This window comes from Molossus molossus, unplaced genomic scaffold (assembly GCF_014108415.1).
Source record: "Molossus molossus isolate mMolMol1 unplaced genomic scaffold, mMolMol1.p scaffold_m16_p_37, whole genome shotgun sequence".
Classification (NCBI taxonomy): Eukaryota; Metazoa; Chordata; class Mammalia; order Chiroptera; family Molossidae; genus Molossus; species Molossus molossus.
Window position 1 is genome coordinate 658,573 of NW_023425374.1, and position 24,904 is coordinate 683,476.

The window sequence follows — 24,904 nt, forward strand, 5'->3', positions numbered from 1 at the left end:
TGATCTTTACTATTTCCTTCCTTCTACTTTCTCTGGGGTTTTCTTTTTGTTTGCCTTTTAGTTCTTTAAGTTCTCAGGATAGACAGTCTATTAGAAGTTTTTCTTGCTTCTTGAGGTAGGCCCGTAGTGCTATGAACTTCTCTCCCAGAAAAGCTTTGGCTGTATCGCATGGGTTTTGAGTTGTTGTGTGTTCATTTTCATTGAATTCGTGGGAGTTTTTAATTTCTTCCATGATCTCCTCGGTGACCCATTCATTGTTTAATAACATGCTATTTAGCATCCATGAGTTCAAATGTCTTTGCATGTTCTTGTTGCAATTGATTTCTAATTTCATGCCATTGTGATCGGAGAAGATGCTTAATATGATTTCACTCTTCTTGAACTTATAGAGACTTAGTTTCTGTCCTAACATGTGGTCTATCTTTGAGAATGTCCCATGTGCACTGGAGAAGAATGTGAATTCTGTAGTTTTGGGGTGTAATTTTCTGTAGATATCTATTAAATCCATTTGGTCTAGTGCTTCATTTAGAGTCTCTGTTTCCCTGCTAATTGTTTGTCCAGAGGATCAAACCAGTGATGTCAGAGGGGTGTTGAAGTCCCCCGCTATGATTATATTGCTATCGATTTCTCCCTTGAAGTCCTCCAGAAGATTTTTCATATATTTTGGTGCTCCTATATTGGGTGCATATATGTTTATCAAGGTTATATCTTCCTGTTGGAGAAGTCCTCTCAATATTATGTAGTGGCCTTCTTTGTCTGTAGTTATGGTCTTCATTTTGAAATCTATCTTATCAGATATGAGTATTGCTACCCCAACACTTTTTTCCTTTCCATTTACTTGGAAGATTTTTTTCCATCCCTTCACTTTCAACCTATGTGAGTCTTTTGTTGTGAGGTAGGTCTCTTGTAAACAACATACAGATGAGTCATGCTTTCTTATGTACTATCTAACCTGACAACTTAAAGAACTAGAAAGCAAACAAAAAGAAAACCACAGAGCAAGTAGAACGAAGGAACTAGTAAAGATCAGAGCAGAAATAAATGACAGAGACCAAAAAAAACAATTCGGAAGGATCAAAGTAACAAAGAGCTGGTTTTTCAAAAAGGTAAACAAGATTGATGGACCCTTAGCTAGACTCACCAAGAAACAAGGAGAGAGAACCCAAACAGACAAAATCAGAAATGAAAGGGGAGAAGTAACAACTGACACCACAGAATTACAAAGGATCGTTAATAAATAATATGAACATTTATATGGCAACAAATTCGACAATCTATGAAAAATGGACAAATTTCTAGAAACACATAGTATCCCAAAACTGGACCAGCAAGAGATAAAAACTTGAACAGACCAATAACAACTAAGGAAATTAAGATATAATCAAGACTCTCCCACCAAACAAAAGCCCAGGCCCGGACGGCTACATGGGGGAGTTTTACCGAACATTCTAAGAACTAACACCCATGATCCTCAAACTATTTCAAAAAATTCAAGAAGAAGGAAGACTTCCAAACTCGTTTAATGAGACCAGCATAATTCTAATTCCAAAACCAGAAAAAGACACTACAAAGAAAGAAAACTACAGGCCAATATCGCTGATGAACATATATGCCAAAATCCTGAACAAAATACTGGCAAATCTGCTCTAGCAACACATATTCACCATGACCAAGTGGGATTCATCCCAGGGATGCAAGGCTGGTACAATATTCGCAAATCAATAAATGTGATACACCACATAAATAAAATGAAGAATAAAAACCACAATATAATATCAATAGATGCTGAAAAATATTTGACAAAATCCAGCACCCATTTCTGATAAAAACGCTCAGCAATGTGAGAATAGAGGGATCATATCTCGACATAATAAAGGCCATCTATGAAAGACCTACAGCCAACATCTAACTCAATAGGCAAAACTAAAAGCATTTCCCTTAAGAACAGAAACAAGACAGGGATGCCCATGTTCACCATTCTTATTTAACATAGTACTGGAAGTCGTAGTCACAGCAATCAGACGTGAAAAAACAATAAAAGGGATCCAAATTGGAAAGGAGACAGTGAACTGTCTTTATTTGCAGATGACATGATATTATACATCGAAAACCCTAAAGACTCCACAAAAAATCTCATAAGCTTAATAAATGAATGTGGCAAAATAGCGGGATACAAAATTAATGTCAAGAAATCGGCGGCATTCTTCTACACCAAGATGTATTTACGAAAAGAAAAACTAAAAAAAAATCCCATTTACCACTGTGGCAAAAAAATTAAGATGCCTAGGAATAAACTTAACCAAAAAAGTAAAGGACCAATTTGCCAAAAACTATAGGACATTGAAAAAGGAAATAGAGGAAGATATAAAAAAGTGGAAGCACACCGTTGTTCATGCATTGAACGAATAAACATCATTAAAATGACCATATTACACAAAGCAATCTATAGATTCAGTGCAATACCCATCAAAATACCAACGACATATTTCACAGAACCAGAAAAAATACTTCAAAAGTTCATATGGAACCAAAACAAACAAACAAAAAACCCAAATAGCCACAGCACTCTTGAAAAAGAAGGACAAAATAGGTGGGATCACAATACCAGATATCAGGTTATACTACAAAGCTACTGTAATCAAAACAGCCTGGTTGGTACTGGCACAAGAACAGGCATGTAGACCAGTGGAACAGAACAGAGAACCCAGAAATGGACCCAAGGCAATACGCTCAATTAATATTTGACAAAGGTGGCAAGAGCATACAGTGGAGTCAAGACAGCCTCTTTAATAAATGGTGTTGGGAAAATTGGACAGCTACATGCAAAAAAATGAAACTAGACATCAACTTACACCATACACAAGAATAAACTCAAAATAGATAAAAGACTTAAATGTGACTTGTGAATCCATGAAAATCCTAGAAGAAAACATAGGCAACAAAATTTCAGACATCATACGCAGCAGAATTTTCAATGATACATCACCTAAGGCAACAGAAACAAAGGAAAAAATGAACAAATGCGACTACATCAAACTCAAAAGCACACAGCAAAAGATACAATCGTCAAAATGGAAAGGGAACCCACTGTATCGGAGAGCATAACTGCCAATAATACATCAGATAAGGAGTTAATTTCAAATATATATAGAGTGCTCATACAATTCAAAAAAAAGGAAGACAAAGAACCCAATTAAAAATGGGCAAAAGAACTAAATAGACACCTCTCCAAACAGGACATACAAATGGCTAAGAGACATATGAAGAATTGCTCAACATCACTAATCATCAGAGAGATGCAAATTAAAACAACAATGAGGTATCACCTCACACCTGTCAGAATGGCCACCATCAACAAATCATCAAACAACAAGTGTTGGAGAGGGTGTGAACACAAGGGGACTCTAGTGCACTGCTGGTGGGAATGCAGACTGGTACAGCCACTATGGAAAACAATATGGTGTTACCTCAAAAAATTAAAAATTTAATTGCCATTTGATCCAGTGATCCCTCTTTCAGGAATATACTCTAGGAAGCCTGAAACACCAATCAGAAAGAATATATGTAGCCCCATGTTTGTAGCAGCACTATTTACAATAGCTAAGATCTGGAAACAACCCAAGCGTTCATCAGTAGACAAATACATAAAAAAGCTGTGTTACATGTACACAATGGAGCTGTAAGAAAGAAAGATCTCTTATCCTTTGAGACGACATGGAAGGACCTGGAGAGTATTATCCTCAGCGAAACCAGCCAATCAGAGAAAGACAAATATCACATGATCTCACTTATTTGTTGAATATAATGAACATAACAGTCTGAGGAATGGGGTAGACCCAGAGACGTGTAAGTGGGGTACAGACTGACAATCCCCAGAAGAAAGGGTGGTCAGGGAGAGAACTGATATGCATGTACGCGTGAACAATGGACATGTACAACAAAGCTGGGGTTGGGGTGGGGGGATGGGGCGGAGGGTGTCAATGGAAAAAAAAGGAGAAACATCTGTAACAAAAATAAATTTAAAAAAAAAGTCTGAGTAAAGGCCGTCCAGTGTCCACGCCCCACATCACACCCCCTGAGGAGCTCACATGTACTGACCACTGCTGGGTTGTGAGAATAATAAACACAAAAATCATACGTAAACACTACAACACGCCACAGCACAAACACAGGCGAGTCATGGCACTGTGCGAGCACTCTGGGCCTATTGCTGAGGGAGGGGCTCAGTGTTCGCTGTAAGTTCTAGTTAGGATTCTGTTCTGAATGCAGATGACCTGAAACTAATGAACTCTTGTGCCATAGCATTTTGGTAAAGATTCAAAAAGATAGATAATCCTTCCTCTATTCCTAAGAGCATTAGCGGACGACTGTCAGCAAAGCACCTTCCACTTTTGGACACAGCATATAGGTGATCTAAAAACCTATAACAAACTCCATCTCACCAGTGTGATTCTTCTAGGACTTTGCAAAAAATGGGGTTTTCCTATGAGCTCCAGAGCCACTGCGATGGACATGGGTGCTTGAAACGCCCAAGATCAATGTGGCAGCTCTGACCAAGGTCTACTGACAGCATCATCAGTGATGTCAACAAAGCACCTGTGCTCAGACAGGCTGCAGCACATCACAGGAGGTCTCAGGCAAGACATCAGAGGACAAGGGGGATTCATTTTTTCATGTTCTTTTCAAAAAGTCCCTTTTTAGAAAACAAAGTACATAGATGAAAAATTATATGATATCACAGACTCTAGAATATGCACTGAGAATAATTTTTAACTAATGCTGTAAAATTCACATATGGAATTTAAAATCCAATGATTCAAGCTACATCTCAGAGGCTTTAAAAAAATATGAACTCAGCCCTGGCCGGTTTGGCTCAGGGGTTAGAGCATTGGCCTGTGGTCCAGAGAGACCTGGGTTCGGTTCCTGCTAAGGGCATGTACCTTGGTTGCAGTTTGTCCCCGGCCATGGTTGGGTCGTGCAGGTGGCAACCACTCGATGTGTCCCTTTCACGTCGATGTTTCTCTCTCTCTCTCTTCCTCTCTCTCCCTCCCACTCTATCTGAACAAAAAACAAAAAAATGTCCTCGGCTGAGGATAAGAAAAAAAAAAATATGGACTTACAAAGTCTAATTTTAAATAAGTGCTTCAGAGATGAGGTGATCCTAACAGATGTTTGGGACAAAGACATTTTTATTTTATTTTATTTATTTAATTTTATTTTTTTATTCCTCACCCGAGGATATATTTCTATTTATTATCAGATAGAGTGGGAGGGAGGGAGAGAGAGACAGAGAGAAACATCGATGTGATAGAGCCACATCAACTGGTTGCCTCTTACACGACCCAACCAGGGCCCGGGGCAAACTACAATCGAGGTGCATGCCCTTGACCAGAATCAAACTTGTGACTCATTGGTCCATGTGCCAACACTTTAACCACTGAGTGAACAAGCCAGGGCGGGGTATAGATAGTATTAAAACAAAAAGTCTACTATGCATTCAAATCAACTCGAATGTTGTTATATAGGCATAGAGCTGTCCTACTGTGAACAAATATTTATAAATTTCTTTTGCTTAGATTAATTAAATCTAAGTATTTAATCGAAACATATCTGAATCAGAATATCCTTTTGACACATAAAGGGTTTTTTTGACACTTAAAAATATTAACTGTAAATTTCTTATTTAATATAACTTCTACATTTAATAAAAATATTAAACTCTTCATATAACTGAATTTACTACAGTATAAAGCAAGAAACTCAATAATTGCTTCTATACTACTGAGTTTTTCTCCACATTTTAAAACCCTGTGTCCAATTGTTTTTAGAATCTATTTCAGCGCATACTTCTGGTTTATCCTCTCTTCTACTGTTCTAAATTTCTATTTGTGTCGATATTATATACTACTCTGAAGGCCTCCTTTTCTTTTTGTTTTGATCTACATAAACCTTAGCCTCTGGTGTTAATAATTCTCAAGTCATATAGATGAATCCTAAAAATTAGGCTGTTGTGACTTCAGCTGAAATTGTGTTATATATATCTATAAACTGTACCAGCAAGAATTATAGGTTCCAATCATACACTCATGTGCTATTTTATCTTTACCATTTCAACACATCATTCATACAATTATTTAATACCTGAATGCCCTCCTAGACTGTCAGGTAGGTGTTTCGGTCATTATATTAATGTCCATGTACTAAATCAACTTTTGTAATATTTATCCTTCCTACAGAACATCGGTATTTTCTTTAAATCTTTTAAACAAAGTTTTGCAGGTCTTAAAACCATCAGAAACAAATCCTGGCAAATTTACAGATGATTTAATGTTTTATTGATGAAGTAATTACATAATTATTTCTAATTTAAATCTATGATTTATTTTCCTTGGAGTCTTGAGAATAGTACTGCTTCTCATTAGAACGGGTTTGTTTTTGGGAGACCATGACCCACAATAAGAAATACATTTTAGAATTCCAAAATGGCGGCAGAGTGAATGGAAGCTAACAGACCGTCTCCCAGGACCAAAGTGGAATTACAACGAAAATAAAGACAAATTGTCAGGAAAAGCAACAGAAAAGCAGCGTGGAGGACCATATATCCAGGGACACTGACTCAATCCTGGTAGGACTGCAGAAGTGTGAGAGGCGGGCTGGGAGCCCACAGACAGCAGTGGCCTTAGCTGTGAGCAGTGCCCTTGGAGGTACACACCCAAGCGACTCCATATCGCAGAGCCAGGACAGAGGCTAAAATAGCCACAGCCACTCACCTTGGGTTCCTGCAGAGGGAGGGTGAACTGCACAGGAACTGTGTGGGAACACTCAGGATTTGGAGGGCTCTCAGAGCTTTTGCTGAATTGGGGCCACACAGGACAGTGGTCATCTTACTCCTGCCCAGGGCTCTGGGGAGAGGTGATGGCCCCTCCCTTAAAGATTCAACAACACCCGGTGGCCATTGAAATGCAAATTGAGGCTCATTAACAACCAGCATCTGCCCCACCCTGGGGAAATCCAATTATGTGGAACACCTGAGGGAGTTTTTCATTAAACTGAGAAGCCAAGGCTCTTCAAGTAACCACTACTGATAGCTTCCAGGCAAAAAGCTAGAGAATAAGTGTACCATTCCTGGGCTTGCAACTCTGCACAGGAAAGTAAGACATCACAGTGGTGTTTAACATTGGTCCTCCCTGGTTCATCCAAACCCAGGAGAGGGAGCCACAAACAGCAGAACAGCAACACCCACAGGGAAAATGTGGCAGGCCCCAAAACCAACTGAGATAGCCAAAATGGTAAAACAAAGAAACAAAAGACAAATGAAAGAAAAAAAGACCTCTACCGAAGATGAGGTAAATGAGGTGCAGTAAAGGAAGTTAATAGAGCTAGAATTCAGAGACCTGATCTTGAAAAAACTCAACAGCATTAGTAAAGACATTAACACCATGAGTAAAGACATAGAAACATTGAAAATCAACGAAGTGGAAATTAAAAACCACCAAGAAGAAATGAAGAATGACATATCAGAAATAAAGGATACATTGGAAGGTCTAAACAGCAGAGTAAATGAAGCTGAGGACCGGATCAGTGAATTAGAAGACAGGGTAGAAAAAAATCAACCAATCAGAAAACAAAAGAAAAAAACAATTAAAAAACAGGAAGACAGATTAAGAGAACTGTGCGACAACTGGAAACGTAATAACATTCACATCATAGGAATCCCTGAAGAAGAAGGAGAAAATGAGCAAGGGTTAGAGAATATACATCAAGAAATAGTGACAGAAAACTTCCCTAATTTGGTGAAGGAAGAAGGCATTCAAGTTCAAGAAGCACAGAGAGCCCCAAGTAAGAAGAACCCAAACAGGCCCACACCAAGACACATAGTAATTAAAATGCCAAAAATTAAAGACAAAGAGAGTCCTAAAAGCTGTAAGATATAAGCAACAGGTTACCAACAAAGGAAGCCCCATAAGGCTCTCAGTTGACTTCTCAACAGAAACACTACAGGCCAGAAGGGAGTGGCATGAAGTAATCAAGGTCATGAAAAACAAGAATCTGAATCGAAGACTACTCTACCCAGCAGGGCTATTATTCAAAATAGAAGGTCAAATAAAGAGTTTCCCAGACAAAAAAAGGCTAACGGAATACATTAGCACCAAACCAGCACTGCAAGAAATGTTAAAAGGACTGCTGTAATTTTAGTAGAAGAAATAGAAAGAAAAATATAACCACACTAAACAAAAATGGCAATAAATAAGTACATATCAATAATCACCTTAAATGTAAATGAACTGAATGCTCCCATTAAAAGACACAACGTAGCTGATTCGATAAGAAAGCATGACTCATCTGTATGTTGTTTACAAGAGACCCACCTCACAACAAAAGACTCACATAGGCTGAAAGTGAAGGAATGGAAAAAATCTTCCAAACAAAAGGAAAAAAAAAAAAAAAAAAAAAGCTGGGGTAGCAATACTCATATCTGATAAAATAGATTTTAAAATGAAGGCCATACTAGAGATAAAGAAGGCCACTACTTAATATTGAAAGGACTTATCCAACAGGAAGATATAACCTTGATAAACATATATGCACCCAATATAGGAACACCAAAATATATAAAAAATCTTCTGGAGGACTTCAAAGGAGAAATCGATAGCAATACAATCATAGCAGGGGATTTCAACACCACGCTGACATCACTGGATAGCTCCTCTAGACAAACAATTAGCAAGGAAACAGAGACTCTAAATGAAGCACTAGACCAAATGGATTTAATAGGTATCTACAGAGAATTACACCCCATAGGTAGAGAATTCAAATACTTCTCAAGTGCACATGGGACATTCTCAAAGATAGACCACATGACAGGACACAAACTAAATCTCTACAAGTTCAAGAAAACTAAAATCATATCAAGCATCTTCTCAGATCACAATAGGATGAAACTAGATATCAATTGCAACAAGAACATGCAAAGACATTTGAACACATGGAGACTAAATAGCATGTTATTAAACAATGAATGGGTTACCAAGGAGATCAAGGAAGACATTAAAAACTTCCTAGAAACCAATGAAAATGAAGACACAACACCACAAAATCTATGGGATGCAGCGAAAGCAGTTCTGAGAGGGAAGTTCATAGCACTACAGACCTACCTCAAGAAACAAGAAAAATCTCTAATAACTACCCAACCTCACAACTTAAAGAACTAGAGAGCAAACAAAAAGAAAACCCCAGAGCAAGTAGAACGAAGGAACTAGTAAAGATCAGAGAAATAAATGACAGAGACCAAAAAAAAAAACAAAAAACAAAAAAAAATTCAAAGGATCAATATAACAAAGAGCTGGTTTTTCAAAAAGATAAACAAGATTGATGGACCCTTAGCTAGACTCACCAAGAAACAAAGAAAACCCAAATACACAAAATCAGAAATGAAAGAGAAGTAACAACTGATACCACAGAAATACAAAAATTGTTAACAACTCCTACGAACAATTATATGGCAACAAATTCAACAATCGAAGCGAAATACTCAAATTTCTAGAAACACATAGTCTCCCAAAACTGAACCGGGAAGTGATAGAAAATTTGAACAGACCAATGACAACTAAGGAAATTGAAGAGGTAATCAAGACTCTCCCAGCAAACAAAAGCTCAGACCCGGATAGTTTCACGGGGGAGTTTTACCGAACATTCAAAAAAGAACTCACACCCTTTATCCTCAAACTATTTCAAAAAATTCAAGACAAGGAAAGACTTCCAAACTTGCTTTATGAGGCCAGCCTAATTCTAATGCCAAAACCAGAAAAAGACACTACAAAGAAAAAAAACTACAGGCCAATATCCCTGATGAACATAGACTCCAAAATATTGAACAAAATACTAGCAAAATGGATCCAGCAACACATCAAAAAAATTATTCACCAGGACCATGTGAGATTCATCCCAGGGATGCAAGGCTGGTACAATATTCTCAAATCAATAAATGTGATACACCACATAAACAAAATGAAGAATAAAAACCACATGATCATATCAATAGATGCTGAAAAAGCATTCGACAAAATCCAGCATCCATTTCTGATGAAAATGCTGAGCAATGTGAAAATAGAGGGATCATATCTTGACAAAATTATGGCCAAATATCCCTGGCCGGTTTGGCTCAGCGGTTAGAGCATCAGCCTGAGGTCCAGAGAGACGCAGGTTCGGTTCCCACTAAGGGCACGAATCTCGGTTACAGTTTGTCCCCGGACCTGGTTGGGTAGTGTGAGTGACAACCACTCAATGTGTCCCTTTCACATCGATGTTTCTCTCTCTCTCTCTCTCTCTCTCTCTCTCTCTCTCTCTCTCTCCCCCTCCCACTCTATCTGAACAAAATATCGAAAAATGTCCTTGAGTGAGGATAAAAAAAAAATTGTTTTAATAAAATAAAGGCCATATATGAAACACCTACAGCCAACATCATACTAAAAGAATTTCCCTTAAGAACAGGAAGAAGACAGTGATGCCCACTTTTGCCACTCTTATTTAACATAGTACCAGAAGTCTTATCCACAGAAATCAGACATGAAGAAAAAATAAAAGGAATCCAAATTGGAAAGGAGGAAGTGAAACTGTCATTATTTGCAGATGACATGATATTATACATAGAAAATCCTAAAGACACCATCAAAAATCTACTAGACTTAATAAATAAATTTGGCAATATAGCAGGATACAAAATTAACGTCAAGAAATCGAAGGCATTCTTATACACCAATGATGAACTCACAGAAAGAGAAACTGAAAAAACAATCCCATTTACCATCGCGGCAAAAAAATTAAGATACCTAGGAATAAACTTAACCAAAGAAGTAAAGGACCTATTTGCAGAAAACTACAAGACATTGAATAAAGAAATAGAGGAAGATATAAAAAAGTGGAAGCATGTACCTTGTTCATGGATTGGAAGAATTAACATCATTAAAATGTCCATATTACACAAAGCAATCTGTAGATTCAATGCAATCCCCATCAAAATACCAACGACATAATTCACAGAAGTAGAACAAATATTTCAAAAGTTCATATGGAACTAAAAAAGACCCCGAACAGCAATTCTGAAAAAGAAGGACAACGTAGGTGGGATCACAATACAAGATATCAGGTTATACTACAAAGCTACTGTAATCAAAACAGCCTGGTGCTGGCACAAGAACAGGCATATAGACCAGTGGAACAAAATAGAGAGCCCAGAAATGGACCCAAGGCAATATGCTCAATTAATATTTGACAAAGGTGGCAAGAGCATACAGTGGAGTCAAGACAGCGTCTTTAATACATGGTGTTGGGCAAATTGGACAGCTACATGCAAAAAAAAAAAATAAAACTAGACCATCAACTTACACCATACACAAAAATAAACTCAAAATGGATAAAAGACTTAAATGTGACCCATGAATCCATAAAAATTCTAGAAGAAAATGTAGGCAACAAAATTTCGGACATCATACGCAGCAGAATTTTCACTGATACATCACCTAAGGCAACAGAAACAAAGGTAAAAATGAACACATGGGACTACATCAAACTAAAAAGCTTCTGCACAGCAAAAGAAACAACCATCAAAATGGAAAGGCAACCCACTGTATGGGATAACATCATTGCCAATGATACATCAGATAAGGGGTTAATTTCCAAAATATATACAGTACTCATACAACTCAACATAAGGAAGACAAAGAACCCAATTAAAAAATGGGCAGAGGAGCTGAATACACACCTCTCCAAAGAGAACATACAAACGGCCAAGAGACATATGAAGAAATGCTCAACATCACTAATCATGAGAGAGATGCAAATTAAAACAACAATGAGGCATCACCTCACACCTGTCAGATGGCTGCCATCAACAGATCATCAAACAACAAGTGTTGGTGAGGGTGTGGAGAAAAGGGGACTCTAATGCACTGCTGGTGGGAATGCAGACTGGTACAGCCACTATGGAAAATAATATGGTGTTACCTCAAAAAATTAAAAATTGAACTTCCATTTGACCCAGTGATCCCACTTCTAGGAATATACCCTAAGAAGCCTGAAACACCAATCAGAAAGAATATATGTACCCCCATGTTCATAGCAGCACTATTTACAATAGCTAAGATCTGGTAACAGCCCAAGTGTCCATCAGTAGACGAATGGATAAAAAAGCTGTGGCACATATACACAATGGAGTATTATGCAACTGTAAGAAAGAAAGATTTCTTATCCTTTGAGACGACATGGAGGGACCTGGAAAGTATTATCCTAAGTGAAAGAAGCCAAGCAGAAAAAGACAAATACCACATGATCTCACTTATATATGGAATATAATGAATATAAGTCTGAGGAATAGGGTAGACCCAGAAACACGGAAGTAAGGTACAGACTGACAACCCTCAGAAGAGAGGGTGGTGGGGGTGGGAAGAGATAAACCACAGAACTTATATGCATGTACGCATAACCAATGGACATGGACAACAAAGCCGGGGACAGGGCAGGGGGGATGGGGAGGAGGGTGTCAAAGGGGTAAAACAGGAGAAACTTCTGTAACAAAAATAAAAAAATAAAATAAAATAAAATAAATATATTCTGCATACTGTAAAGAGGGGCATGGTGGGAGCAGGGGAGGGTGTCAATGGGGGAGAAAGAATATCTGTAACAAAAATAAATTAATTAATCAATAAAAAATAAAATATATTCCGTATTAGTATGCGACAGGGTGACCTTGAGAACTGCAATTCTACCTCGGAGCCTCGGTTTCTGACCACGAGAACAGGACTGCTGCTGTCCCTACCCCGGTGTGCCGTGAGGAGGAAGACAACGTACATGAAGTGCTATTCAAGCAATAAAGTAACCTGAACTGCATGTCACAGAAACAAGAACACAGATCAAAGGCCAAATACAATGGTTTATAATTTTTAAATTGTATTTGTGTGCAATGAGAATTTGCTCAGAGGGACTCGTAGACACAGCGGTCTCTTTAAGGAAACAAAGATCCGTTTGCTCTGCTGTCTGCGGGGACAGAGGGTGAGGGCCGAGAGGGCTGGGGCTGCCTTCACATTCTCCTGTCCCTGTTGCCCCTGAGGTCTCTCCTAGAGGCCACTGTGTGCAGGTCTTAGAGTCAGAGACTGAAGTAAACTGTCCTGGTCTCATCACTAATTAGCTTTCTGAGCTTCAACTTCTTCACTGTAAGCAGCAGCCAGTGTCGCCCACTTCCGAGGACAGAGGGGTGTGTGCTGGAGAACCCAGAGTGATGCCCAGCACAAGGCGTGACCACTACGCAAGTTTTACACACGCAGCTCTGTAAGACATATGATCCAAAGAAAGCACTGAAATTCAGCCTCTTTCAAAGCGATCAAATTTAACAACTTTAGTCTAAAACTTGGATGTCAGCAACAGCCTCCTAAATACGATGACTGTAGCCATTCCCTCCGCTAATCATTTCCCACAAATCCCTTCAGTAATCTTTCTGAAACACCAATTTGGCCAACTTGACCGTGTCGCTCATCCGGCTTCCTGCTGCCCAGAGTGCTGTCCAGGCCCGTCTATGACACAGGCTTCCCATTGACCTCAGCCTACGCCCTTCTGCAAAACCCGGCATTTAACCAGATCCACTTATTAACTGATCTTTGAACAGAACACATACCTTCTTTTCAATAACCTTTTATTTCCCACCAAACAGTAAATACATATTACGGAAAGTTAGAAAATGTAGATTTTTTTTTAAAAAAGATGTCACTCTAGTCATTCATTGTAAAAGGGCATTAAAAACAATAAAGGCACCAAAATTAAAAAAATAAATTGTTCTTATTTGCTAATAACTTGATTGTCTAGATAGAAAATCCAGTGGAATTCACAAAAAGCTACTGGAACAAATAAGCAAGATTTAGAAAGATTGCAAAATCAATATACAATATCAACTGTATTTCTAAATGCTAACAACAAATAATTGGAAATTAAAATGTACAAGACTATCCATTAAAATAGCATCAAACATACGGAATGCGTAGGGGCCGCCCTGACAGACATGAATGAGCTCCTTGCTCCCCTCCCTCGGGCGAGGCGCAGTGACCTCCCCAGAGAACAGTGTGGTCTGCAGAGGCCCCTGAGGCCCCTGTGCTGGGTGATCAAGATCTGCATCAACAGTAATAAGCTACATTGACGTATGTGCCCTCGGTACAGTGTGATGAGGATGATGCTTTGCCTCTCAGGCCATCCTCCCAAAACCAACAATCCCACCTAATTATGAGAAAAGCGGCATATAAATTCCCACTGAGCAACATTCTTCAAAATACCTGACCAGTACAATACTCCGCAAAACTGTCAAGATCACCGAATACAAGGAACACCTGAGAAACTGTCTGTCCCAGGAGAGTAAGGAGACATACAGGATCCCAGACCAGAAGGAGGACAATACATATAAATTAAGAAAATATGATTACAATGTGGGCTTTGGTTTTTAATAATGTATTCTATTGGTTCATTAAGTGCGACAAATGTACCACACACAAAAAAAGACCTCACAACCTTATCATCCAGGTCTTATTACTATTAACCTTTTAGTGCACATCCTTCTGAGATACAGATATACAGATACACACAATGTACACACTGTTTTTATAACCTGCTTTCTTCAGTCAATAGTCTCTGTCTTTCCATTTCGGTGAATTTCTACCTCATCCAATAGGCAGGCCATATTCAAATTTCCACAAAAGACCCAAGATGTCCATTCTAGTGATCTGTCCCACCGGCATCCAATTCAAAATCTCACGTCACATCTAGTTGTGCTTGAACTGACTGTGATGTAGCTCTGTCACTTCCTTGCACCACCTTCTCAGAGCACCAACAAGCTAAAGAGATGTCACTATTTTTCTTACAGAATTTCCATCAATCTGAATTTGTCTGATTCCTTCCTCTCTTATTCTTCTATCTCCTGCCTATCCTGTAGAAAGAGAGTTGTAAGTAATGACATGAGAAATTAAATGTTTTTGGCTAGAATATATTACTCATAATTCTGTGTATTATACATAAATTTATGTACTATACATAAGTCTGTGTGTCACAAGAGAAGATGTATTGTGTCTGGCTAATCCAACTCATTAGTGATAGGAAAACTAATCACTAGATTAGAATAGTAACAGTTTGATCTCTCCAATGAGCAATCATGTGTTTTTCTCTTGCAACCATAAAATAATTTATATGGTGTTACTTGAGTATAATATGAACTACCTGAGAACCCAACTCCCATTCACCTAATGGTTGTAACAAATAATCCAGGCAGAAAGCAGAAATCTAACTAGGGTTTTTAATATAATGTTTCTCTAATTCTATCATACTTCCTACATTTATTCGCTGGCATTCTTCAGCAAAGTTGAATTATCTTTTATCAAGGGCCACTTTAGTTATTAAAATATAGAACTCACTATAAATGCAGCATAAATGCTTAATTATTTCCTATTAGTAAGCATTTTTAAGGTCAGAAGTTATATTCACTCTGTATCAAGCGAGCGCTGGTCTTTCTGGCTTCCTCTGCCGAGCATCTTTGTACTCATGGGCTGTGAGTCGGTGCTGTGAAAAGGATGGTAGGTATCTTTAAGAACCTGCACCTTTGCCCAGGCTGGCATGGCCCAGTGGTTAGAGCATCAGCTTGCACACTGGAGGGTCGTGGGTTCGACTCCTGGTCAAGGGCACATACCTGGGTTGCAGGTTCCATACCAGTCCCCAGTCAGGGCTGGTGCAGGAGGCGACCAATCGATGTGTCTCTCTCACATCAATGTTACCCACCCCTCCCCACTTCCCTTCTACTCCCTCTTAAAAAGGAAAAAATCAGTAGAAAAAACATGTCTGGGTGAGGATTAATAACAAAAACAAAAACAAACAAACCAAAACAGAACCCGCACCGTTGCTCATGCTGATTCCCTGACCTAACTCAAAGCCCTCGCCCAAGGAATGCAGCGTCCGCCGCACTCTCCACAGGGGGCAGTCACCCTTCATCTCCGGAGCCGTGTGTTCTCCTCACGCTGCAGCAGCCGCCGAGGTGACACTCCACAGCACATCTTTCCACTCCCTGGATTTGTCTTTCACAGATAAGAACAGTTTCTCACACCAGTGTTACACAGTTTGATGTGAGATCAGTCTGATCCACAAAACTGCTTCCTGTCTGAAAACAATAGAAAGCTGACACCAGCCTATAAATCAAGTAGTCACTGCAGTTTACTCTGCTCCGTTTTCTCCTTTGGTAGAAGGATCGTGGAAGGAGGAGGGAATGTTCGATTTCTGTTCTGTCAAGTGCTGCTCAGACTCTCAGTGGACCAGTGACAGACACTTGTGCACAGCCCGATGCAGTCATCAGTGACCCCCACTGCTAGGAACACAGAGGGAACGGAAGCAACTGTACAGAGAGAAGTCGGGGTCAGAGTGGAGATCACAGCATGTTAAAGTGATCCCTTTTTAAAAAGTATGTTTTTATTGATTTCAGAGAGGAAGGGAGAGGGAAAGAGAAACATGACTGAGAAACATCGACCAGCTGCCTCCTGCACGCCCCCTTCGGGGACTGAGCTCGCAACCTGGGCACGTGTCCTGATGGGGAGTCGAACCTGTGACCTGCTGAAGTGTGGGGCGATGCTCAACCAACCGAGCCACACCGCCGGGCAGAGATCCCTGCGAAGGTGAAGGATACATTGCTGCTGGATCTTTCTGCAGCCAAGGAAGATACACAGCTGGCCTCTGATTTCAGAGGCGACGTATTATCATTTAGGTGAGTTACGCTGGCCCATTCGCCTTGTTACCTGAGAGCTGCTAGTTCTGAGTAAGACCCAGAAGGCTCTCCGACAGGTCCTGGCTGCTGTGTCAGCTGCTCTGCCACTTGGGTCACGTGATGCCGCAGATCTCACGCTGCCTGAAGTGGCAGAGAAGGTCTGTTAGGAGTCTTCAGCCTCTGCGGGTGGATCTCAGCGCAGGCCCCGAGGAACAGACCCTACAGCCTTGGTGGTGACGACTCTCCTTCTGAGACACAGCCTTCAACCTGCTACTGGGTCTCACCGACCAAAGGCTTAACCACAGGCTACCCAGTCATAATACTGACCTGCCCATCACGCACTGGGTGTCGTCTGACACACGAAGTCACAAAGCTGGGTGCACAGAGCAACATTCCACCACCAGATGCAAGTGTGCGTGTGTGACAGGCCCACAGGTCTGCGGCAAGTTACACGCAGAAGCAGCTCAGACACTGTGTCTCCCACTCCTGCTACCCTGTCCTCCCTCCGGGCCTGCACCACGGTCTGGTGGGAGCCCCTGCAATCACCACAGAGAGACTCGGGTCTGGTTTACAGGCGGCTCTGCAACGCACAGAGGACCCTAACGGCGGCACTACGCTCTCCCGGGACATTCAGAGGACCAGCAGCAGAAGGAAGCCCTTCCAAGTGGGCGGACCGTCAAGCAGTGGATCTGGCTGTTCACTTTACGCAGCAGGAAACATTGGCAGGTGTGCGTTACAAACCCACTCATGGCCGTGGTCATGGGTGACTGGAGAGTCAGGGACCTGGGCGGAACGTGCTTGAAAACCCGGTGAGAAGGGAACGTGGAGAAGAGCTGTGGACAGACCTCTCTGAATGAGCAAAAGGTATGAAGATATGTTTGTCTCGGGCGCATGCTCATCGAAGAGTGGACTCAGCAGAGGAGGGTTCAAGTGGACAGGATGACTCGTTCTGAGGGTACCGTCAGCCTCTCCCCAGGGCACCCCGTCACTGCCCCACACACTGGTGAACAAACAGCAGTGGTGGCAGGGCGGAGGTCATGCTTGAGATGGTCACAGGACAGTGAGAAGCCAGGAAAATCCCAGGGCAGGAGGAACAGGGAAACCGAGACAAGAAGATTGAACAAGGCCAAGCAGTTCACAGTTGACAGCAGGACTGTGTCTTGAGAACAAAGGCTCAAGGAATGCAGGAAAGGAAGGGAGGTAACGTCTCTCCGGAACCAGAGAACATGTGCTGTGAATCACCGCGGGGGGGCGGGGGGGGTGCCCTGAAGCCAGCAGCCTGGGGCTTGTCAGGATGACACCGCCAGGTACTTCTCTTAAATGCTGGGGAAACCATAACAAAGTAAAAGGGCTGAGACCTTAGGAGTTAATATGTACCAAGGCTTCAGCAGAAGAATTTTTTAACCTACAGACAGGAAAGTATGTGAAGGCTGAGCCCACACCTGTGCCTTAGGTCAGCGGAGAGCCCTCTGCGCCTGCTCCAATGAACCGGCTTCATCGTCACGCTGCTGTCACTTGTTAGAATGTACTCATGAGACTGACGAGAGCTGAGGAGGCAGCCCCCTCCGACTCAGGGACTGTCCGATGACACCTCTGCTGGTGTTTCTGGGTGCCGAGGACAAACGACAGGCACGGCCATGGGCTTGCTGACTGCCTAGCCTGCCAGCAGCACAGACGGCACAGCCCTGATGCGGCCGACGGCTCTGTCCCTGCTGACAGACCTTTACTCTGAGCAGGGATGTGCTTCCCTGCCCCCAAAGCTGGAGCCGGTCTCCCCAATTCGGGTGGGCCTCGTCCAACCCACTGAAGGCCTGAAGAGAAGCAAAGGTGGAGCAGGGAGCACTCGCTCTGACTGTCTTCAAGCTGGGACACTGGTCTTCTGCTACCTTCGGACTCAAATCAGTAGTGGAACTGACACCAGTCTCCTCTGGTCTCAGGCCTCCAGACTCGGCTGGACCAGACCATCAGCCCTCCTGGGTTTTCAGCTTACCTTGGATCTTGGGGTCTGCAACCTCTATAACCACATGGCCAATTCCTCATAATAAATCTTTCCCCACACACAATCAATTTTTCTCTCTGTCTTCTTTTTCTCTGGAGATACTAGACTAATTCCAAAGGTAATTCCTTCAAACTGATAACAGACAGGAAAGGAAAGTCTAAGAAAATGCAAGTGGTCTCTCATTTGTTCTTATCTAGCAGGGCTTCTTGGCTGGGTCCTGGATATTAAGAAACAGAGATAACAACGAGAGGCTACTGGATTAGGAGATAACCAGCAACTAAGGCAGATAAGGCACTTAAAACATCGTTGATTAACATCAATCTAGAATACATTAACTGGGTACTCTAATAGGAATTTTAAATAGTTACATGTAAAGTTCTCAAGAGCTCTATAAAAATCCTGTTGCTTCCAATAAGAATCGGGCTAAAAAAATCCTTTTTATGCTATTTATATTTCCATTCATCATTTCTCTTTAGTTTCCTTATATAAATTTACTTCAATCTTATAAGGGAAATAGCCTAACCAAAAAACTTTGCTAAAAGTAATCAAGAAAAGGAATTCTGTCTGAGTTTAAGGACCACCGCCTTGGGGTGAGCCCTTGGACAGAAGCCCAAAGGATGAGAACAGAGCAGGTTCACCTCCTCTTTGCAGGGGGCACCCTCCCTCCCGAGTCGTCCTCAGTCACTTCCCAAAGAGCCTGGTGTCACTGAGGTAAGGGGCTCCTCCCTGCGACCTGTCAGGCACAGCCCAGCAGACGCTGACCACCAGAGCTTTCCAGCTCAGGCTCCCGAGAGCGTGCAGACGCCACCTCTCCCGGTAAACCCCGCACGCACGGAGGCAACATGGTGAAATGCTAGAATTCCTTGGCAAGGGGACCGAGGAAAACGGGGACAGACAGCTAAAGGGCAGGTGGCTGGGTTGTCTTCCCGAACCAAGGACACTCAGGAGCCAATGGCTCACACATTCAAGACAGTGCTGGGGCTGACCCACCTCTCTCCAGTCCCTCTTCAGGGACATCCTGTGAGGGGAAGCTGCCCAGAGAATGACCCTGACCCTACACGCTCATTTCGATGAACCAGCACATTAAGGGACACGCCTGGAGAGCTGGTGAGTGTTCTGATTGAGACCTCCCCTAGAAACAGACTCAACCCGCCAGGCAAGAGGCTCCGTGCCCGCCCTCCCCGCACCTCCCTTGCGTTCCTTCTCATAGCTCCACAGCAGTGGTTCTCAACCTGTGGGTCACGATCCCTCCGGGGGTTGAACAACCCTTTCACAGGGGTCGCCTAAGACCATCAGAAAACACGTATTTCCAATGGTCTTAGGAACTGAGACACCGCTCCTCTGTCCGTCTCCAGGCGGTCCGCCCACATGCAGATACGCCCACACACAACACGAGGACCTGCATTACAGGGTCGAGCATTAGGAATTAGGAAGGTGGAGAAACACTGCTCCAGAGGGTCCCAGGTCATACTTATCTTTTCCTCTATCTAACACACAGGGTGTCCCAAAAAATCGTATGCACATTTAGCACCATACATAGTTATTAGAATATTACCGACTATATTCCCCATGCTGTACTTTATAACCCTCCCCCCCATGCCTACACCATACCTACTGATCTGCACGTCTGAATCCCTTCACCTTTTTCACCCATCCTCCCAGCCCCCCTCACATCTGGCTACCATCAAACTGTTCTCTGTATCTATGAGTCTGTTTCTATTCACTATTGATAAATATGCATTTATTGCCATTTTGTTGTTCATATTTTTAAAAAATTTTTTCTCCTTCTCCTTAAAGAAGACCCTTTAACAATCCATGTAATACTTTCAGCTTTCCATTGTATTTTGCCGGTTTTTAATCTCTCTGGAAAATTTTCTGACCTTTTATTTCTGGCATTTCAATGTTTATTCCTGGCATTCTGAAGTTCTCAAGAACGTGCTGGGATTTGGATGTTATTGTGCTTGTCTGTTTTCCATTAGTGTGTGGGTAATTTAGTAGGCTCTTTGGAGAGTCGTAATGTGAAATTTTAAGTAATTTCTCTGATACACTTTTTCTTGTCTGGGAAACTCCTTATCTGACCTTCAGTTTTAAATGATAGCTTTGCTGGGTAGAGTAATCTTGGTAGTAGGTCCTTTCTTTTCATCACTTTGAATATTTCTTGCCACTCCTTTCTGACCTGCCAAGTTTCTGTTCAGAAATCAGCTGTCAGTCTTATGGGAGCTCTCTTGTAGGTAACTAACTACTTTTCTTTTGTTGCTTTTAAGATCCTTCTTTGTCTTTAACCTTTGGCATTTTAATTATGATGTGTCTTGGTGTGGGTCTCTTTGATTCATCTTGTTTGAGACTCTCTCGGCTTCTTGGACTTACATGTCTGTTTTTTCACAAGGTTAGGGAAGTTCTGACTTTTTTTCAAATAGTTTTTCAATTTCTTGCTCCCTTCCTTCTCCCTCTGGCACCTCCATAATGCGAATGTTGGTACACTTGATATTGTCCCAGAGGCTCCTTACACTATCTTTATATTTTCGGATTATTTTTTCTTTTTTGCTATTCTAACTGGGTGTTTTTTGTTTCCTCAAATTCCAAATCTATGATTTGGTCCCCAGTGTCCTTTATTCTACTGTTGATTCCCTGTGAATTATTCTTCATTTCTGTCAGTGTATCTTTTACTTCTGACTGGTCTTTTTTTTTTTTTTTAATCCTCACCCAAGGATATTTTTCCATTTATGTTCAGACAGTGGGAGGGAGGGAGGGAGAGGGACAGAGAGAGAGAGAGAAACATCTAGGTGAGAGAGATACATCGACTGGTTGCCTCCCACATGACCCCGACAAGGGCCAGTGACAGAACCACAACTGAAGTACTACCCTTGACTGGAATCGAACGACTCTTTAGTCCACAGGTCGAAGCTCCAACCACTGACCCAAACCAGCCAGGGCTTGATTGGTCCTTTCTTATGCTGCTGATGTTCTAAGTTCCTTGAAGTTCCCACTAAGTTCTTTGATGTTCTCACTAAGGTCCTTGAGCATCCTTATAACCATCGTTCTGAATTCTGTATCTGAGAGTTTGTTGCTTCCATTTCATTTAGATCTTTTTCTGGAGATTTCTCCTGTTCTTTCATATGTAAAATGTTTCTTTGTGTCTGCATTTTGGCTGCTTCCCTGTGTTTGTGTCCATGTATTAGGTAAGTCTGCTGTGTCTCCCAGACCTGGTAACGTGGCCTGTGTAGTAGGTTCCCGTAGGGCCCAGTGCTCCACCTCCCTAGTCACCTGAGCAGGGCACTTCAGGTGCACTCTTGTGTGGACTGTGGACACTGCCCTGTTGTAGTTGAGCCTTGACTGCAGATGGCGTCACTGGGCGAGACTGACCTCCAGGCCAACAGGCTGTGAGGACCAGCTGCAACTACAGCTGAAGAGCTGCTGTGTAGGAGCCGACCCTGTGCAGCAGGACTTGCTTCGCTGGGGCTTTGGTGCTCACCTTGTCCGCCCTTGAATGTGTGGCTCATGGAGGTGGTAGGGTTGTAATCTGGCGTGTGCTGAAGCTGACCACGGGGTGCACATGTTATGGGCCTCCCGGAAGGTGCACAGTCAGCCACTGCCTGTGCCCTGCCTGGGGCCAGCCGGCATGAGCTGCAGGGATCTGCAGATGCTGCTCCTGGTGCTGGGCTTGGAGGTGCCCAGGAGACACCAAGCGGTGAACCAAAGCTGGCAGCTGCCAGTGCCAGGCCTGGGGCCACTTAACGAGAGTTTGGGGACTCGCTGAGACCAGCTGCAACTTGTTTGAGAAATTTTAGGAAAGTCTGAAGCATGAGCCAACCATTCCTACGGAAAAGCCACTGCAGACAGCTTGGACGACATGCACGTTGGGGGACAGTGAGAGCCCGGCTGATGGAGACTCAGACCTGGCGCCTACCTGGGGCTCTGTGGGGGCTCAGCAGGGACGAGGGCCTCTGCCAGCACCGTTTCCTGGAAGAAATCTGCCCCGGCCCCGGCCCCAGCTCTTGCCCTGAGGCCAGAGAAGTTAGTTTCTCCCCGTAGGTCCCTGGTTCATTTCAAGCTGCTGCCCCCAAACCTGGAGCTCAGAGGGAGCGGGTCCGAGTAAATCCATGAGTGGGCCCTTGAGGAGGAACTGCCTGGGACTCCAGCACCCTCTGTGTCACCCAGACACGGGGACGTCTCTTCCCTGCACTGGAACCCTGGCTGAAAGGTCTGGTGGGGACTGGGACTGCTCGCTCCTCAGAGGGCCTCACAGCCAGGATGTCCCTCCCGACTGAAAACTGCCACATGTGGACGTGGGGCCGGCCCGTTCCGCCCCTCCGCCCGGTCTCGATGTGGCTTCTTCTTTAATCCCTTGGTTGTAGAATTTCCATTCAGCCAGATTTCAGGTGATTCTGAATGATGGTTGTTCTGCAGTTTAGTTGTAATTCTGATGTGGTTGTGGAAGGACGGGTACTGCTTTAACCTATGCTGCCTCTTGACCCCCACAAAGTTGACACCCACATTTTAAAATTAGTGTTTTATTTCTTAGCTCTCTGCTAGGCATCTGACCTTGTCTACAAGTGGTCTACAATCAAACAGAATGAGTGTTATTGGATCAGAGCCAGATTCAAGTACCAGCTCCCCCCATGTGTCCTGACAAGTCACATCACCGCTATGAGTCTAGATTTTCTCAAACAAAAAAGGCCAAGAAAGATTAAAGTTGAAGGTTTCAAACAAAAATGCAATGGCATGTCCCTGGCCGGTTTGGCTCAGAGGTTAGAGCGTCGTCCTGTGGTCCAGAGAGAACCGGGTTCGGTTCCCGCTAGGGGCTTGTACCTTGGTTGCAGTTTGTCTCCAGCCCTGGTTGGTCCTGCGGGTGGCAGCCACTTGATGTGTCCCTTTCACGTGGATGTTTCTCTCTCTCTTCCTCTCTCTACCTCCCACTCTATCTGAACAAAAACTGGAAAAATGTCCTTGGGTGAAGATAAAAAAAGAAAGAAAAAAAAATGCAATGGCATGATTATGTAGAAACTGCGGTTTCCCACTTCCCACTGGGCTGGAAGTACAGTGCGTCGCTGAGCCTGAAAGCTACATGTCTCAGGAGTCAGAGCTCTCCGTTCACAACCACCGTTTCTGATTCTCTCCACAACCTCACAGGTAGGTGCCATGAACACAGGAAACAAGCAGCTAGACTGGCTCACCCAGTACCACACAGCTCACAGATGCTGGGGACTGTACTGAGACCATATACAAAATCCTATTTTTTTCCTGCCACAAAAATTTCTATTATGTACTATTTACCAGGATTATTTTTACAGAAATCTAAACAGATATTAAAAACCCAATTCAATTTTTTGAAAGTAATGTCAATCCATCTCGCAACTCAGAACATCAGAGCAGAACAGGCTCGGTGCTCACCTGATGCAGCAGACGCTTCAGCCTGAGCAGCTGGGCTTTCACGGCAGTGCAGTCCTGGACCATGTGCCGCAGGGTCATCTCGTCCAGCACCACTGTGTTCTCAGGCACATCCACAAACACCTTCTGAGCCTGGAAAAAGGGGGTCCCTCCATAGCTCTCAAAATGACCCAAAGGAGAGTCTCTGTAGGGTGAGCCTCTGGAAGGGCAGAAGAAGTTGGGGGTAAAAGATATACAACACAATTTCAGAAAGAAATAAAGGTAACAGAATTATTCCAATGATTATTACAATTGATTTCTCATTATCACAAAGCCTCTGACATTTACTCACCTCAGACCCTAAATCTGTTCCCACTGAAAAGTCCAATCAGTTCTCGTTGTCGTCAACACAGTACCTTCTGCGCTCTCCCCTTTTGTGTATTTTACATGTAGGTTGAATAAACCTTGTTCCTGAGGAACTTGACTAGAAACAAAATACTCTGGGGAAAGGCCTTGCTTGAAAAAAAATGTACTTATGTTTCTTTTTCCTGCGCTGATTCACTACTTTCTACCTTTTGACTGCAACTGGCCTCCTGCACAGCACTGTCCTCAGCCCCTGACTACGGACACACTGCTGGACGCCCTGTTCTTGAAAGTCTCAGCAGACAGTTGAAGACAGAGGAACTCTTACTTCTTTTGTTTTTACATTATTGATAAATCATCTTTTCCAATAAAGATTAAATAAGATTTTATAAATCTTG

At 42.6% G+C, this 24,904-nt stretch overlaps 1 protein-coding gene across 7 annotated transcripts in view; it reads right to left on the reverse strand.

Annotated features, from left to right (window-relative positions):
• CCSER2 (coiled-coil serine rich protein 2) overlaps positions 1–24,904 on the reverse strand; it is a 190,993-nt gene that overhangs the window by 66,300 nt on the left and 99,789 nt on the right. For 5 of the 7 annotated variants that reach the window (XM_036281524.1, XM_036281519.1, XM_036281522.1 and 2 more), the window contains exon 6: positions 24,168–24,363. In XM_036281524.1, the coding sequence (XP_036137417.1) occupies positions 24,168–24,363 (196 nt within the window). Of the gene's footprint in view, positions 1–16,894; positions 16,919–24,167; positions 24,364–24,904 lie in introns of those variants that run through there. The other 2 variants (XM_036281525.1, XR_004961989.1) reach the window with 2 other exon arrangements.